Here is an 18,492-nt window from a genome sequence, read left to right as displayed (position 1 = left end):
AGACGTGAACCCTAGAAAAATGTTCGCCGTACGGCAATGTGTAAATAGTATACATACATTTTGGGCATGGCGCATATAATATCCTATAGATTCATTCCGAGTTAAAATTCAAAACGCAGCAACGACCCGCACCTGAAAGGAAACGAAATATCAAAATAATAACAAAAAAAATGCACAGGACGAACGCGTAGGTTATAAAAGAAATTCTTGCATTTTTTAAGGGGTGACTTACCTTTCACTTTTTAGACGGCATTGGTAATGAGTACTCGCACACGATTGGTTCACTCGCCCAGAAAATGGAATTTAACGAAGTGTAAGAAAAAATCATGCATCAAATTAAAAAATTGCTTATTTCTTGCTGTTTTCTTTTTTGAAGATATGGAATTCCATATATTTGTTGCCTATAAATTTGAAAAATCTGAACATTTAGTTCTTATTTATTTTGTTAAATGGATTTTCAAGTAAAAGCTACCTCTACTTTCGTAAGAATATGCACATTAACAGAGATAATAGAATTATGTTCACCGTATGAAAACATAAAATACAAGCATAACAGGAATGAACTAGTCAATTAGAAGATCTAAATTTTATTAAAATTAATGCACATTGAGTGCAGGGATCTCTTGCAATGGTAGTTACACCAGCGTTTATTTATTTTAATACAAAACACAGTTACAGTACACAGCACAGTCTAATATGCCTTGCACTATATGTATTAGCTACTTATCTTTAATCATATATTCCGTGTTTTAGTTAAGGAAACATTTCCAACTTCACTAGAGAGCAGGCTGTACATTGGCACTCATTTATCAAATCAACTAAAACTAAACTGTGGATTTCCTTATTCCTTTTTAGGAATTCCTGTAATAAGAAGGCTGAATACCATATTCCACCTTCAGATGAATATCAATAGTTTATATTAGAAAGGTTCTTTTACGTTAAGCCAATTGAATGACTGGAACATACTATTTATAGGTTCTTACCATGGATTTATTTTAAGATGTTTGTAATTGAACTAAAGAAGTTTTGGTTAGTTTTTTTAGCTATCTTGTCAATTACATACAATTAAAATAACCAAGCAGAATTAATAGGCTATTTTACATGAAGCCCAAATATTTTTTACCTTCTGCAAACTCATTTTTCCATTATTTCACTTTTTCAAAGTACTAAACTTGATGACATATCGTTGATCGTGCAAAGCAGTAAGTTTTGGTCAAATTTTGTCATCCGTGTTATATTTTTTTTATTACATACCGCCGAACATAGCGCCAAATGCTGCTCATCCATCATCGGTATATTAAAATAAATTTAACAGTGCTATCTTGTTCGCGATTTTAAACAAATAAAACCTAAAAATAAGTTGTAATTTTGTGTTCCGTTAATGTTGCGTCAGTCATGTACGAAGCGGTCGGCGTTAGATTATAATGGAAATTGAAATAATTCGGAGATCAGCTGAAGACAACTGCAATTGTGGAATAGCAAAAACATGTTTCAAAAATTCTGTGGGTGTTTTAAATATAGATTTGCGGCGATATTGATGGCGTACTTATGCTTGGTAGGTTAACTACTTGACAGGAATTGCGTAGCGGTGTTTCGGAGCAAATTGCCCCCCTAAAAATTTTGACCTATATAATTGTAGGTCATAGGTGTAATTGGTACGATATATTATATGGTAAAACTGTATTTAAAATCAGAAAAATCTGACGAAGAATTCTTGACAGTATGTATTTTTCATTTAATTGCAAGCGCAATATTAACGTCAGCAATAGTATGGGTGAGTCGGCTCCAAAAACACAGCTAAAGATTTTTTCTTAATATTGATATGGTTTTAGGAAGTACGAGTACTGATTTTGGCATACGAGTTCTTGCATTTATCAATCCAAATAAGTTTGCTTACATTTGCAACAATTTACGTTCGATCCCATATACTATATTGGGGATTTATATGTTGGACTGGTGAGTACCTTAATTTAATTTTTATTGTAATTCCCTAATTCTCTATTAAATAGAAAGTTCACTACTTAAATATTATACATATCCAAAAGGAACAAAATATTACTATTAAAAACATCTAATGAATAAAAATTAATGTGCACATATGGAACTCACGTGAAAATGAAACAATATCCTTACAATAATATCACATATTATGCTAAATAAAATAAATATACTAAATAAAAAAAACATAAATATAAAATTTAAAAATATTTTGAAGTATGTGTTTGTGTTTGACAAAAGTATGGCAATAAAAACCCAGATATCAGCGGTCGTCCAATACACGTCCATTTTAGATCCATTTTGAGTACACATGGATCAATTATAGATGTCTTATTAATGGACATCCACACAGTGTCCATTTTTAATACGTACATTTTTAAAAGACGTCTGTTCATAGATATCAGTAAAGTCCACCAAAAAAGATTTACCGTTTTAAGGGTTCGTATATCTTCACCAACTAGCACAGAATTGTAACTTGCTTCTAATTGTTCATTCAGTGGACGACCCAAGTTGTTATATTTTTGCCTAATATAATTCCTCCGTGGTCCATTTCATTTTTCAAATTCTCATATCTTCCTTTCGCAATTGATATTCGTTCTTTTTCCCAAATAAAAACAAAAAATTATCCAATTTCCAATTTTTATATACCATAACAATACTTATTAGTGAAAGCGTTTTAAATCGATTATTTAAATTTAAAATGTTTCCACTCTATTTTATATTCACGACTCACTATTATGACGATAGGTTAGTCTACTTTTGAATATATAACCGGTAACAGAATAGTGATCATCAAACACGATGAAGCAGTTACTGGATATTTATGTAAACCACTGTACAACATATAATAATAATATAAGTTTGTTTGGCATACAAATTAAAAAAATATATAGAAAATAAATGTTTAGTACTCACAATATGGCAAAAATATATATTGTCGAAATAAGAGAGTTATGTTACTTTCCCGCTCAATAACAACGCATAAATTAACAATATTTGTTTATTAGCATCGTATTGGATAATAACGTTATTAAACAAAAAATAGTTCTTAGGTACGTACGTCATGCAGCCAGCGCTGCGATCGATAAATCATAAAAACAGCAGATTGACTGGCGCATTCACCATAACTTCTTTTCAGGTTTGTTCGTCTACTGGGAATACTGCATTCACATGTACCTCCGGCAGTTAGAAATGAAGTTGAAAAGTACAATTTATTACGTAGATAACGATGTCTATAGTGTTTGCAACCGCATCTATACCAACAAAATATCAGTTTAAGTAAGAGGTAAAACATTTCTCACGTAACTCTACTGTTTTCTACAACAGACACAATGGATAGTCATAACCAAAAATAAGTTTTATTCAACAACACAGATATCAGATTCAACAGAGAAAACATCTATGTAATAAATTAATCTATACTAAAACGTGAGATCAACAGTTGAGATTCCTAAAACCTTGAATGGTGATGAAGCCATTCTGGAAAGCATCTTTATCGGAAGCCACATTTACATAGTAAGAAAGAAGTTTCTCGGCTGCCAATGGGTGCCACACACCAAATGTACATGCTGGGTTTTCATCTGGATCATAATAATGACATCTCTTGGTCAACCTGGTTGATGGCACATATTCCATTACATTAACAGTGTTGCAAACTGGCAGCAAAAGACGCAATCCTATAATAAAAAACAAAGGATTTATTTAACAATATGTAATAGAAAATAACCTCTGTGGTTTGTTATTATGTAATAAAATGAAATAATAAAAAATATTGCATTATGTAAAAAATGTTATAAACCATAATAACACACAAAAATGTAATAGCAATAGCAGCAGCTCACCTAGAAACCCAGATGACGGAGGATTTCTTCTCAATCTGCTTGGTGAATTTCTCTGTAAAAAGTTCCAAATGTCCCATATTGTAATGGGATTTAAAATGAAAGCTCTTGCTTTCCTCTCCTGTTTTTTATACTGCATAAAATTAGGAAATAGGTTAAATTCGGGATGTTTCAACCAATCTTCTAGATTTGAAGAATAGTTACTAGGATCCCACAACACTAGAGTTATATTTTTATAAATAATAGATCCCAGAAAATTAAACTCTGGCCGGGTTACAACTTGCGAATTTACCAGACGAATTGTGGTTTTCTGACCAACATCTTTTTCAAAACCTCTTGTTGGAGCATGATTAAAACGCAACACTACATCGTGTGAATCTAGAAGAGAGAAATAACATGTCAAATAAAAAAATAATACAGCAACAATAGTTACCGATAAATGAACCCAAATTGGAGTTTTTTAATGCCCCAGAACTAGCAACAACTGCACAACTATTAAATGTACGTGTTTCATAAAATCCACGTTTGGGTATATATTTCTTTACAGAGTCAGGAAATTTAATATCAGATCTTTTGAGGGTATTTAGTTGGGCATCCCTTAATTCACATAACACCTGATTAGTAGTTTTTTGTTGAAAATCTTGTTGGACACCTTTATAAGTAACATTGTACCGATTCTTTTTTGTTTTAAAAACATCACTTTCCTCTTCCAAAACATTCCTAAATTCTGCAAGCAGTTTTTTCTTAAATTCTAGGGTTTTTTTGTTACAGTCCATGTTGGTCTCATTTGTCAAACAAAAAAACTCTTTCGAATCCAGCCCAATGAGCTTTTTCCTTATGCTGGGAAGACGAGGACGGCCATTTTTAACAAAAGTAATATTTTCATATCCATACTTAATTGAATGTTTAGTCCTCAGCTTAACATCGGTGGCATTGTAAGCATTTGATTTATTACTTCCCTCTGTCGGGAGATAACCTCGGTTATAAAGGTAAATTTGTTCATCATAGTTTACAGTACTTCCCAAATTTGCTTTATTTAGATTTAGCCAATACTCGCACCAAAGAAGGTATAAGTATCCACACATGCCAAAAATTATCAAATTTAAGAAAACTATGGCGGAAATTGTTAAAATGCGCATTTTTTCACCACCACGGTTTAGAATTTCTATGGTTACATTTTTGTATTAATTAATAAACCACCGAAGGCAGAGTACCAGTTCTCAAAAATATTAGGGGTCCGTGAAAATATGCTCTTATAAAATATATTTACATAATTAAAAAAAAGAGATATTCTAACCTCAAATTCATTTTTTCTTCTTCTTTTTTACGTCTACTGACAATTTGTTGGGATTATTTGGCCACTCACCTTCATTCTTATTCTTCAAACTTTAAAGCTTTGTGCTGGGACTACATCAAAATATATATGATATATGATGTTTTCGGTTTGAGATATTGTTTAATAGTTTATTTAAAAAGTCGGGCCTATACACATTATTATATAGAAATCATCATCACGATGAATAAAGAGATAAATTTCGGAACTATGTCAATCAGAAAATTGACAACGTAAATGTTTTACGCCCAAGCTAGCTTGAGGAAAATATTTTTTTGATTGAAAAAGAAAATTTTTGTGTGCCTCCGGTTTTTTTTCAGCAAAACAAAATGGAAAGCTCAATATTTTTCATTTGGAATAGAACTTAAATTGGTTATCAGTTATACTATACCTAAGTACTAACTTATAGGTAGAATATTATCGGAATTAATCAAACAGCAACTTGAGTCGATTTTAAGTCACCCCGTATGTGGTGAGAGTTGCTCTTGAAACGCTCTCCAATGACATCGTCAAATATTTAGTAGAGAAACAAGAAAAAACAAAAAAACAAAACAGCAGACTAGGGTCTATAAGGATGTTTGGTTAATGTTACATGATTTAGAAACAATATTTTTTATGTGGTGCTAATTAATGTAAAGAATTTCTGTTCGGTTTATTTACAACCAAATCTCGAATATTTATGATTAAACATAGAAACCTTGTAAGAAAACAAAAAACTGTATATTAATTAAATACTGTGCATTTCTGATAAACGTTTTTAATGCACAATATTTTTTTAACCTAAAATTGAATATGTTCTCGATGCGGTCGGTGATAGAGGTGGCACATTGGTTTAAAAAATTATATTAAAGTTTTGGGTTTGGCTCTGTCAAGAAAAGTGTGGCCCACCATGTATATCTACGTTAATCGCAGCAAAGACTCGCCAGCTTCTAAAGAACAAAGCCGACCCGTAAATTCAAAGACTATAACTAATAATGTAGTGTCGACCTCTTGGACGAAATTAATATTAATTAGTTAAAAGTTCGTCTTGTGGACGAACGTTCATATGTCACAGTGGAGTAGCACATTTGTGGCGTTTGCTCGAATTTGCTAGCGACCTAAAACAAAAGAGTTAGGGAACCAAACTCAGTGGGGTGATTCAAAGATATTCTGCGTAAACTTTTGGTCATGCTGCTAAATAAAAGTTAGTACTTTATAAATTACTATCAGAGAATCATGTCGGTTAAATAGATACTTTGTAAACTACGACACTGTTATCACACATGGCCTCTAAAATGGCGGCGATCACATTTGCATACATACGGCAAAAGGTGTGAAACGCTTTGTGTTTGTGTGCGCCGTTAATTAAAATTTTATGAAGATTTTGTCCGAACGGACAATCCCATGTCACAATAGGGGAAGTGCCGTCACAAAAGCTATAATGAGAAATAGATTTTCTCTTCTAAACTTAAATTGTCAGGAATAGCTACAATTTAAATGTTCAATTAAAGTTTTGTTTAGGTATTCAAAATTTGTTTTAAGATGGCCTCAGATGACAGGAATTCCGGGAACACCGTTGCAATAAAAATTATGGTCTCCCCAATTTTTATGGATATATGTACAATATAGATGGGATTAAAATTGTATACCAATCAAGTTGTTGTAACAGATTAAAATATTAATTGTGTTTATATATATTTTTAAAATGTATTACGTTTAAACGCAAATCACTTTTGCAAGATTTTTAAAAAAATCAATTACTCAAACTCTCAATTGAATATATCGAATTCATAAAACTACTAGATACATAAAGGCCTCGCAATAGGCTGGTAATGAGGCAACGAAAATGAAACAAATGTCATGACGAGATGTTCATGCGCGAGTTCTTTCAAACATCGTCTTCAACCATTTCTTGGCTTCAGTATTGTCTCAAGATATGCCCAGAATCTACTAAGAAACATTCCCTTCTTTATGTAAATGTCGTACCCTCCTGAAGTTTATCAATTTTATTATTTATGTTTCCGTATTATCTTATAAGTAGCAACCACGTTCGTGTGCTTTTAAAAAGTCGTTTACCAATTGTTCTATAACCACTGTATGTTATACGTAATAGTATATTATGCAACAAGTTTTATAAACAACACTTTTCTCACGAGTTCATTTATCGGCGAACGGAGCTCAGCTGAGGAAGTGTTTAATAAAAGAATGTCTGAAGAAGTTGATAAAAGTGTTGCATATTATGCTTTTTCTACCGCCATTAGTTTTTACGTACATTTTTGCAAAACGGCACAAATCCATTCACTGAGTGACACGTGAAAATACCGTCAGTGTCTTAATCGACTGGATGCATCCGATCGCTCCCAACCTGTGACTAAAGTAATAGTTTATCCACGCCTTAGTGCTTAATTCTCTACTTTATAATGGGAAGCAGAAAAATATATATAAATAAACTTTTTAGATAATTTTGGTAACACTGTTAATAAAAATACATAAATAATTGAATTTTAATAATAATATGTATAATATAATCTAATTATTATTAATGATTCCTTCTTGACAAGTTACAAATGCGTTTTCCGTATGGTTCTTTTCATCCTTTTTTTTTCGGGCAATCATTACCAAATTTAAAATTTAAAAAATCAGTAATGGCACATAAGTTATAAAAAAGTAATAAAGAGTTTTAGATATACTAAAATACTACTTTTTGGGCTTTGTAAGAATTATATGTTTCTATGGAACCCCATATTTATTTTTTTGTTCCCACAAAGAAAAATGTTGCATCTATTAGAAGCAATAACCAAAATAAAATGGAAGTTTTCGTTTTTTTTAAAGGTGTCTCCTGTATACTGCGTAAATCTAGACTAGTCCAATGATCCTTTCAACATTGCTATTTTCTTCTCCAAAATACATTGCACCGTAACTATTCCGTCACATATTGTATCGAGCCTAAAAAGATATAATGTAATTTCGTCTTCGCGCAATCCAATTCATTGGAACCAATCCTATGCTTAGTCCTGTTTGCTATCCTGCAACAAACCGCGACACTTGACGGATTTTTCCTGCATGACGCGCCGAAACACGCAGTCCAGCACGGGCTTCTGCTTCGAACGGAATATCTATCCAATGAGGGCCGCATTCGTTTTGGTCACGTGTATATAGGTAGTTCGAATAGGGAACCGCGAAAATAACGAAGCGCGTAAGAAAGAAAACCGTCACTGGATCGAGTTATAATCGGAAAAAGTCTGGAATGACTCGTTTGGACATGCACGTGAAGTTACCGATGGAAGAGTGTTCTTCAAAATGGTGTTAGCGAAATTATGGCTAAGAGAGTGTTGGGTGTTCTTTTCGTTTGTTTCTTTTTAGGCGGATGGTTCTCAGAGGTGGCCGAAGCCATAAGATGGTTGTAAGTTAAAAACAGACAATAGTTATTTCAGACAAATCATTTTTTTATTATTGGTGTTAATTAATTAGTTAATCTCTCTTTCTTTACATAAGAGACACTCCATTTTGTTTGCAAATTTCATTCAGATGGCAGAAACATTTTTTATTTTTTCAAAATTTGATATTTTTTAGCTAAATCAAAAGGACTCTAAATGAAATACCATTTACAAATCTTCTGGATTCCTCCTGCTTCGGTTATTGAAGCTCTGAAGAAGTCAACAGGATGATTGGCGAAACGTCAGCAAGTTCGACTCAGCAAAAACCGACGCAGGAGGAATCCAAAAGATTTGTAAATAGCATTAAAGTGGCATGTGGAAGTTTCTTTGAAAAATTAACTCTAAATGACATACACGGTGTGAGTTTCTTGAAAGCGAGTTTTAATGTGCAGGCGGGTATAATTGAGGGGTTCTCGGAATTGTAAAATCGTAGATCTCTCAATTCCCCACCGCTTCACTTTTAAAGTTTGAAAAGTCGAGGAAATTAATTAAGGCACACAAAATATTCCATTTTTTGAAAAATAAACCTTAGCTGGTAAAGATATCAAAATACAAATCCATTTTTTATTTTTAACGCAAACGAATACTTGAAATACTTGAATTTTCTATGGTTGAAATTTTCAACAAAATAGATAGCCGTCTTTAGCTTACTATCACGTATATTAGACAATTTAAAAAGTATCTGCAAGAATCCAGTGAACTCAGATATATATGCATCTTTTTTCATTACATAACTTACTTATATGCTACTATCCGGCTCTGAAGAAACCAACAGGATGATTGGCGAAATATCAGCGTTAATAAAGTGCCCTGTGGAAGTTTCTTTGAAAAAAAATTGCGTGGTTATGGGTTACATATATCAATAGATATTACATGTTAAAAATTGGTTTTTGGGCGACACGTATCTCAAGAAGTTTAATGCAAACTCAGACTCATATGAACTTTTTATCTTAAAATTAGATTCACCCTTTTATTGTTTTACAAGTACTTAATAAAAACCAAATGTTTGCTTTTTGCTATTTGTTTTTTAATAAACGTTATAACTATACCGAGTGTCCTACCGAAAAATGCCTTTAGGTAATACGAAGAAGCTAGCAAAAACTTGAATATTTTTAATGCGTTTGCTTATTTTAAACTCTCTACATTATTATTCTTTTCAATTTCATGGTTTTTTCCACTAAATCGGGATAAACTTTGATGGACTGGAATAGTCGCGATGCTTAAAATCATTCGGTCATTCAAGATATATATTTTTTAAAAAGCTCGTCATAAAAAACGTTTTATTACAATCTCCTATCTTGGACAGTAAATACGTCATATTAAATAGAATCGTACACTTAATCCGTTTCAGAAATTCAAATTCAAGTCTATCTAAATTATACACTTAACTCGGATTCAGTTTGACGCGCCTGGTGAATTATTGTCATAGGAAGTTTAATTTAAAGGATTTTACGAAGATAGCGGAATCAATTAAGTTAAGTCTAATTGGGGCCCTTTTAGTTCTCTTTCCTATATTCTGGAAACGAGCGCGAGCTATAGTAAAACGTTCTCAAACTTGGTGGTAGTGTTTTTAAAGCCTAAATATCAGTCGCCAATTTACTTGTTTCTAAAAACTGGTTTTGGCAAATATAATTCCGCTGCAAAAGGGCGCTCACGTTTTGTATTAATATAAGATTGGTTTTAGTTGATAGGCGATCAAAAATGTCCACCATGTTGAACGACTATTAGAATAGCATCTTTTTACCTTTTTGCTGACCATGTTGCATGGGTATAGCATAATCTTAGGAACAGTTTAATTTTACGTTGAATGCTCGATTAAAAAGTACATTCATAGTAGCCAGCAAAAGTCTAGGCACAGTAACTATTTGCTTGAAGTTGGACGGTAAAAAGTATTACAAAGCTTAAGCAAAGTATGATAAGAACAGAACAAAAATCCGAAAACTAATAAATTATTACAAATTAGAAAACTAAATATAGCATATTGATCAGCAAAGGCACATACAAAAAACAGTGAATTAAAAATTTAATAGAATAAAACCAGTTTATACCATTCGATTAATATTTCGTTCGTTTCGTTCGCTTTTGTGTTATTTTTTCCTCTATTTTTTTCCCTTCTTTTAATTTATTTCTAGTGATTTTTCATGACACCAATTTTTTCCCTCTCCCCCTCGCACAGGTGCTCAATTGGATTCAGATTTTGAGGAGAAGTTTCATGCCTGTTAAGAATATTGTAAAGTAGCCATTCAACAACAACATGAGTTTGAATTTTTAGGAGATGATGCCTCTCTTGTTTTTCTCCAAACTTTTATGATGCTGTCGCATCCAAACAAGTTAAACTTGCTTCTATCAATGAAAATTACTTTATTCCATTCCATGATTTCTATATTGTTGTGCAAAATTAAACCTTTTTGTCTATTAATGTTACTAGCTAGCGTTTTTTTTTATAGCGGTGCAGGATTTTAATCGTAGTGTATCTGCGTGAACAGGTTTATTTTTTTTGAACTGAGGCGGCTTTTACTTGATGAAAATCCGTTTATCAAAATAAATAAGAACTAAAAGTTCAGATTTTCACGAAATTTTTGAAAAACAATAAAACGAAATGTCCAAAATTTCAAAAATCAGGTGTCTACAGGTTGAAATGCGGATCTTGTCCTAAAATTTATATTGGACAAATAGGTAGATCCTTCAAGAAACCCATTAACGAACATAAAAGAGCGTTTAAAATCAATAGTCTAGATTCTAATTAAGCTACACACTTAAACACAGAAAACTACATTCTTGATGACAATTTTGATATTTTACACACAGCCACAAAAAGTAGAAAATAAAATTTATTGGAAGCCATGAAGATTAACAAAATGAGACATTCAAATGTATTGCTTAAAGATCAATCAGATTTAAATACCTCTCCTTTATTGAACCTAAATTCTCAGAATGACATTAATTACGATTTTATTGTCATTTTTCGGTATATATGGTAGCAGGTACTTTATGAATATTACATTTGATAGAGACACGTTGTCGAAACAATTGTCATGTCATAATATATAATTTCGTAAAAATCTGAACTTTTAGTTCTTATTTATGTTTATTTTTTTATTTTTTCCATTTCGCCATTAGATTTTTTTGTACAATTATTTTATTATGTATTATATAATATATTATACAACTGCAAAACAACTGCTGTCAAAACTGATTACATAAATTAGCAGTTTCCAAAAAAATCTTTTTTTATTTGCTATCATTAAACTGTATTATACTTTAATTACGCTTTATAATATTTTATAGAAACATTGTTAACTAATTGTAAAAAAAATGTTAATATGCTTTTGCTTGATACTGTATATTCAGAATGTACTTTTCTTGCTGTCATTTAGGTTGTCATCTGTTATCTTGAAATAAATTATACGAACTTTGAGTGCAGCATTTGAGACACCTAGGAAGAAAAACAAAATCGGTACTATTTTCAGACATTATGTTTCATCCATCATTCTGTTAATAAATCTGTTGCGTGTTTAACACCTTTCGACTTTTCCAGACGCGGTTTTATATTAATTAATTTGAATAGGCATTCTTTAAGTTTTTTGGTGGCTCGCGTGAACCCGGGTCGATCATATCGGTCAGGTAAATCTAGAGGGCGCCAGGGTAATTATGGGGGCGGGTCGGGGATGTTATTAGGTGCCCACTATGAACGCCTCAGTCACGATCTTATTATTTTTTACTTTTATTCAGCTAAACTCGCACCTCAGGCGATATAATGATTGTAGATAACCATAGGTACCGAAATATCTGACCTAATAATGGCCCCCAAGTCAGATTAAAAATTTGAAATTTGCGCCTTAATAACTTACTGTTTAACAACTATTTTATTTTACTTAAAAAGAGCTTGATCAGAATCGCGAGACCAACTGAGAGGTCAATTTGCGGCAATCAGCGAAGCGTCAGAGGTAAACGAAATCAATGGATCGAATCTATTTGGGCCGTGATGATTGTTGAAATAGCAAAACCACTTGACGAACTTTATTGAATTAGTTCTTTAAAATTCGATTCCCCGAACATTCTTGAGTCAATCACTTAACAACTCTTGGTAGCTATTTTTATTCTTACTTTTATTGCACATTTTATTTATGCTAATACAGGGTGTAAATAAATAATAAAAAAAATAATCGTAATAAGTCATTTAACAAACATTGGGAATCGTAATATTTTCCTAGTTATAGCTTGTCAAAATAAGCTGGTATTTTACACACAGCCCTGCTTTAGTAAAATTCATCATTACAAAATAAAAGTGTTTCTGCAATCTGTCACTTTACCTAGAACTTTTTTTTTCTATATTTTATTTATGTAGACTGATATAAGAAAATTGCAGATTGACTTAAACAGAATCACAAATCTTCAAAAATCGTTACTCTTGTTTCAAGTTGATAAGTGATATCGTTTAGCCACAAATCGCCTTTCTTTTTCTCGGCCCGAATGCAGGCGACGCGCACTAAATTTTTCAACACATTACGCTTCAAATAAAAAAATAAAGTAAAGTAAAAGTAACATAAATACATTTAACCTTTTCGAAAATAAAAAAAAATTAATAATAAACGGGAATTGAACAGTATACAATGCTAATTACAATTCATTTTCAAAATGCTCACCGTTTATTTCTAAACATTTTTTATACATTTCAAAAAATACGCCTAACCCATTTCTAATGATTTCGCTACCATTTGTTATTTTTTGTCTGTTAGTCTAAAAATATTTTGTGCTGCTTTTGGTATAGAGTTTTTTTACTTATAATTCTTAGATAATAATTAGAAACTTTTATGATCAAGGAATGTAACAAAAAAATAGAATTATACCTAATATTGATGTTGTCTTGTAAGAAGATAAAAAAAGGATGTTGTGTATCTAACGGATCATAACTGGCGGATGTCAAAAGAACCGCGGTCTATAATAAAAGCATAACATAATTTTTTGACAATATTTACACGAAAAATAATAGATAAAGAATCAGGGTAACGGAGTTTTTCTGAGAATCGGCGGTCATTTGTTAATACTCAAATATAATTTGTTACTTCCGGCTCGTAGTAATTGCCGTAAAGAATACCACCAATCAAACGTACGTATAGTTTGTTCAAACGGCTAAATAACGAGCCTACACTTTTTTCACACTGTCAGTGGAAATATGAGGCGCGTCCACGGAACAGTCAAATATTGATACCCTTCAAAAACCATCCGGCCGAAAATGAAATTACTGATGATTAAAGACACGTGACATTAAAATTAATCTGGTTGCCGATTGGTTTCGAATCAAAAAGCTTTTATTACAACTTGTGAGTCTGAGTGAATGAGATCAATGCGTTATCAGGAGCTTCTTAGTGAGTGTCTTCATTTTTTTTCTCTTATTTCAAAACTAGCATTAAGTAAGTATTAACCCTCAATCGCACGATCAAAGAAAATACAATTAATATATGCCGTTTTTAAAATATTGTAACTAATATACACCCACCAGAAAATAACTTGTGGAGGATGGTTAACATGGAGGTATAATTAGGTTCATTTAGAAGGTATTTCGCTAACAGATATTTTATTGACGTCAAATATTTCTAAAACCCATTGGTGTGTGTGTGTGTGTTTTATTACTGTAATTTATTTTTGCTCGAACAAAGTTATAACTAGCTAAAAATACCGTATGGATGAGTTGCGAGCTGACTTAGCTAATAATACAAAAGCAAAAATAAAAAACGATAGGCGTCCACCAACTTTTTAATTTAACATTTGGGAATAAAACGTCAAATACAAAAATTCGTTAAAAAAATAGTATTTGCAAGATATTTGCAGGGTGTTGCAGACATCACCCACAGAACACCCTGTATATTATACGTTTATAAAAAATCCCTAAAAATTCTTGTATAATATACCCATATCCAATATTTTTTGAGATATATGTGCCTTTAACGCAAAAGCAACCTTCAAAAGTAAAATGATATTCTAGAATTTATAATTTATATCTTGGGAGGCTGTAATGTAGGTCATCACCATACGCTTTTATTATAAAATGCCTTATTCTGAAAGAGAAAAACAATTAATTTTGCAAACATTTGTTAACGCAAATAAGATGGCCAAAATGGAAAAATTTCAACGAACATTCAGCCTAGGCAAACAGAGATGAAGATAGTGATTTAAGGACTTTACTAAAAGTTGAAAAAAGAAAAATATCGGAACGCCTGAAAGAAGATTGATAAAAAAATGCATCGTACGGGAAGATTTAGAGCCACCTCAAAAAAGCAGCATTCAAAATTAATGTTGTTGTGAGAATTTAAGATCAATAAATAAGAGGTATTTAAATCTAAATGATCGTTAAGCAATACATTTGAATGTGTCATTTTGTTAATCTCCATGGCTTCCAATAAATTTAATTTTCTACTTTTTGGAGCTGTATGTAAAATATCAAAATTGTCGTAAAAAATGTGTTTATATGTGTTAATGTAGACTATTGTTTTTAAACGCTCTTTTATGTTCGTTAATGCGTTTCTTGAAGGATCTACCTGTTTGTCCAATAGAAATTTTAGGACAAGATCCGCATTTCAACCTGTAGACACCTGATTTTTGGGATTTTGAACATTTCGATTCATTGTTTTTTAAATGGATTTTCATCAAGTAAAAGCCATCTTAGTTCAATTTCAGGTAATTGTTATCTAAATTTTCCTCAGAGCGAATCTAAAAAACCTGATTAGAAGAGAAGTTGAAATTCCAAATGAAGAGTATATGAAGAATAAAATGGGGGACCAGTTGAAGAATTCCATTTGTAAAACTAATTACCGACATATTATATTATACCTACCTAAATTATAAGTTATAGAATGTTTTTTTCATATTGGGTTTGAGTTAACCAATATTTCGACAACTATTGAATTTACGTGCTTACTTGCACGTAGTTCTTGTAGAGTCAATTCAGCCCTTTTATTTGGTATAATAAACGTTTCCAAAATTCGCTTTTTTTTGCGAATAAGGCATTTTATATATTACAAAAAAGCATAGTTTTGCTAAATCTGTAACTGTCACTGACATTTTGTTTTTTGTGGACAAACTACTTCACAGCCACCTAAGGTATAAATTAGAAATTCTAGAATATTATTTTATTTTTGAATTTTGTTTTTATGTTAAATCGCATATGTCTCAAAAACTATTGTACAAGAGATGGGGATTTTATTAAGCGTATAATATACAGGCTGTTCCACTAAACTTTTTTCTGTGGATAATTTCTACAACACACTGTATATACAAACATATATTTATATATAAACATGTATTTGGCTTTTTTTTCACAAACGTTAAATAAAAAAGTTAAAGGGGGGATGGGAACATTATAAACGATCACCCGGTACACAAGATGCTTTTTAAACAAACACTTTACAGGGGTGTACAGTTCTTAACTGGGACACACGGTATACGGGTGTTTGTTAGAAGTTTAACCAAACTCGGTGCACACCCAGACAGATTGCTATCGATTTTTTCTTAATGTGTCACCTATATTTTAAGAATATTGCCTGTGTATTATTAAATGGGTAGCACTGTATATAATATTTATATTATTTTTCGATTTTGTAAGTGTAAATTAAAAATTAAAATTGTTTTTTCTAAAATAGGCAAGTTCTATCAGAAACAAACAAGCCGGAAATTTTTAATTTTTTGCCACTTTTCCCGTAACACACGGATAGACTTCCCATATAGTCGTACACCCTGTATTATGTCCGATATTGCTACCTCCTCGATATCGTCCTTTTTTTTTAAGATCACTCCAACATTCCCACTTGAATTGGAATTTGACATCCCTGAATAGCAACAATCCTGGCAGGGCCGTGCGTTCGGGGGTCAAATCGCCGTGTACAATAGCTAGACGAAGGTAAACGCTCTTCGAATATGATATTAACGTTTCATAGCAGAAAATCCCAATTATCTACAGGTATGGATTAGTAAAGATACAAGCCAAGCTTTGTCGCTCGCAGATGGACATCATGCCGTACATACAGAACGCGGCCCTATTGGCCTCAAGGACATGTCGGGATGTTTTCAAGGATAGAAGATGGAATTGTTCGTCCATAACAACCGCACCCTATTTAACTCCGGATTTGACCAGAGGTATAATTAAAGTTAAGAAGTCATCATAAAATACAAAAGAGAAAAGTGGTAAGCCAAAATTTGAATAAAAAATTCAAATTTAAGCATTGTTGGCAAAATACTGTTTGAAAAACGCCATACTCGAAGTGGCTCTGGGATATTGGATATCTCTTCTCAACATTTTTTGTTGTACTCTTCCCGCACAGGCATGGTATCTATTTGTGGTATGACTATAAGCAAAATACCTGCTACTACTACAAGTATCTTTGACATATTATTTAATCAAGTATTAGTAGGGAACATGTAACTTTCCTATTCAATAAATTTCTAAATGAATCGAGCGAAAGTAGAGGTAGTGCATATAAGAACGTGAGGTAAGGAAGTGTTTCCTGGAAGCAATACAGCTAAAATTAAACACATTTATTTGTTCGTTTTTTATTAATACCTTACAATTTTTCTTCATCGATTATCTAATATAAATACCTTATTATACCTCTAACGAAAAACAAACACAAACACCTTTCTGGTGAATAAACAGTACCCGAATGTTTTCTCAGAAAATAATTTCCTTTTTCTCTATAGCTTGCGCAGCATTTCCTTCTTTCTTCACTTCAGTTTTATTTTGAGCTGAAGTACCTTTAATTTGATTTAAAAACAATTTTTTCTGCAGTTTTTCTGATAAAGTGATATTAACTTTTTTTTCATCCAACAATTGTCTCAGATTTGTTACTTTATCGATTGTCTCTTCTTCTTTACATTTAACAAAAATAGCATAGGCAAAAACTGTTGACTTTGAATTAGCCGTTTCCCCATTATAGGTACCGAACTTTTTGAATAATTGGATGTTCAGTCCATGACTTATAAATTTTTTCCTTTTCTGGTTTCCGGTTCAATTATCTTAGGGCCGCATATTTTGCTGATTATTTCGGAGGTGTCTTAATAATTAATTCTAATTAATTATTAAGTATTGTAAATACCAGCTCTTCATGATCTTCATTTTGGAACATTCTATCATATTCATCATTCATCTTAAAGGACTGTTGAGGAGGACATAATAATTGTAAAAATAGACACTTAATAATATGATGTATCTGCTTTGCAGTAAAGCAGGTTTAATGGCAAGTAAGCAGATACTATCCGGAACATAGTAAATACTATTTTTCCGAGTAAATACTACGTAGAAGATACTGATACTTGTAGTACTTTGTTTTTATTCATATTACAATATAATATCTTAGTAACTATATGGTTGTGTTCTATACGGCTTTAGATCTTAATTTCCTATTTCCTACTCTTTATAAATGGCGAACCAACTTTTACTTCTACTTATGGTATTATCGTGGGCAAAATTAACAACATTATGTATTATGTGTTATTCCCGTCCTGCGTTTTTTTCTTGATCGCAATTTTTAAATTCCAAACACGGTGTCGGTTGTTCGAAAGTCAAGCGAAACCAAAAGGCTGGCGTATTTCAGCGCTCAGCTTGATGAAACTGCTGCATTTTCTTACCCCCCAACGATTGATAACGGTCCCTTCTCATTTGGAAAATTAACCCCACAGAACGTGACCCGAAATACAACTCTTTCGGGTCCCGTTTTTGTGGGGTTCTTTTGTTTGATGTAAACTTTGTTTCCTTTCTTGCGTTCCCATGGAGTTTTATATACAGGGCGTATCAGTTTTAGAACATTTTTAAAATGATAATTATCGATTTTTATTTATTTTTACGGTACCTTCAAAGATATCAAATTCAAACAGCATAAAATAATTTTGTCTTTACATTATAATTATTTAAATG

General features: G+C 32.0%; 3 protein-coding genes across 4 annotated transcripts in view; 2 read left to right on the top strand and 1 right to left on the bottom strand.

Moving 5' to 3' along the window:
- Nucleotides 1-18,492, top strand: part of LOC132696026 (protein Wnt-11b-1-like) — a 63,154-nt gene that overhangs the window by 39,894 nt on the left and 4,768 nt on the right. The window contains exons 1-3 of one of the 2 annotated variants that reach the window (XM_060660556.1): nt 8,246-8,551; nt 16,372-16,482; nt 16,543-16,718. In XM_060660556.1, coding sequence (XP_060516539.1) covers nt 8,466-8,551; nt 16,372-16,482; nt 16,543-16,718 — 373 coding nt within the window. In that variant the 5' untranslated portion in view covers nt 8,246-8,465. Of the gene's footprint in view, nt 1-8,245; nt 8,552-16,371; nt 16,483-16,542; nt 16,719-18,492 lie in introns of those variants that run through there. The other variant, XM_060660557.1, reaches the window with a different exon arrangement.
- LOC132696439 (uncharacterized) lies at nt 1,385-3,276 on the top strand. Its single transcript, XM_060661254.1, has 4 exons — nt 1,385-1,555; nt 1,640-1,774; nt 1,833-1,956; nt 3,137-3,276. Exons 1-4 carry the CDS (start codon nt 1,487-1,489, stop codon nt 3,274-3,276), a joined length of 468 nt encoding a protein of 155 aa, XP_060517237.1. The 5' UTR covers nt 1,385-1,486.
- Nucleotides 3,420-5,127, bottom strand: LOC132696438 (beta-galactoside alpha-2,6-sialyltransferase 1). Its single transcript, XM_060661253.1, has 3 exons — nt 4,270-5,127; nt 3,840-4,214; nt 3,420-3,674 (listed from the first exon to the last, which is right to left on the bottom strand). The coding sequence occupies exons 1-3, from the start codon at nt 4,973-4,975 to the stop codon at nt 3,433-3,435; spliced, it is 1,323 nt and encodes a 440-aa protein (XP_060517236.1). The 5' UTR covers nt 4,976-5,127; the 3' UTR covers nt 3,420-3,432.

This window comes from Cylas formicarius, unplaced genomic scaffold, assembly GCF_029955315.1.
Source record: "Cylas formicarius isolate icCylForm1 unplaced genomic scaffold, icCylForm1.1 PGA_scaffold_1__22_contigs__length_36826433, whole genome shotgun sequence".
In the NCBI taxonomy this organism is placed as follows: Eukaryota; Metazoa; Arthropoda; class Insecta; order Coleoptera; family Brentidae; genus Cylas; species Cylas formicarius.
The sequence above is the reverse complement of the archived record's forward strand: the minus strand, read 5'-3'. Positions and strand labels throughout refer to the sequence as shown.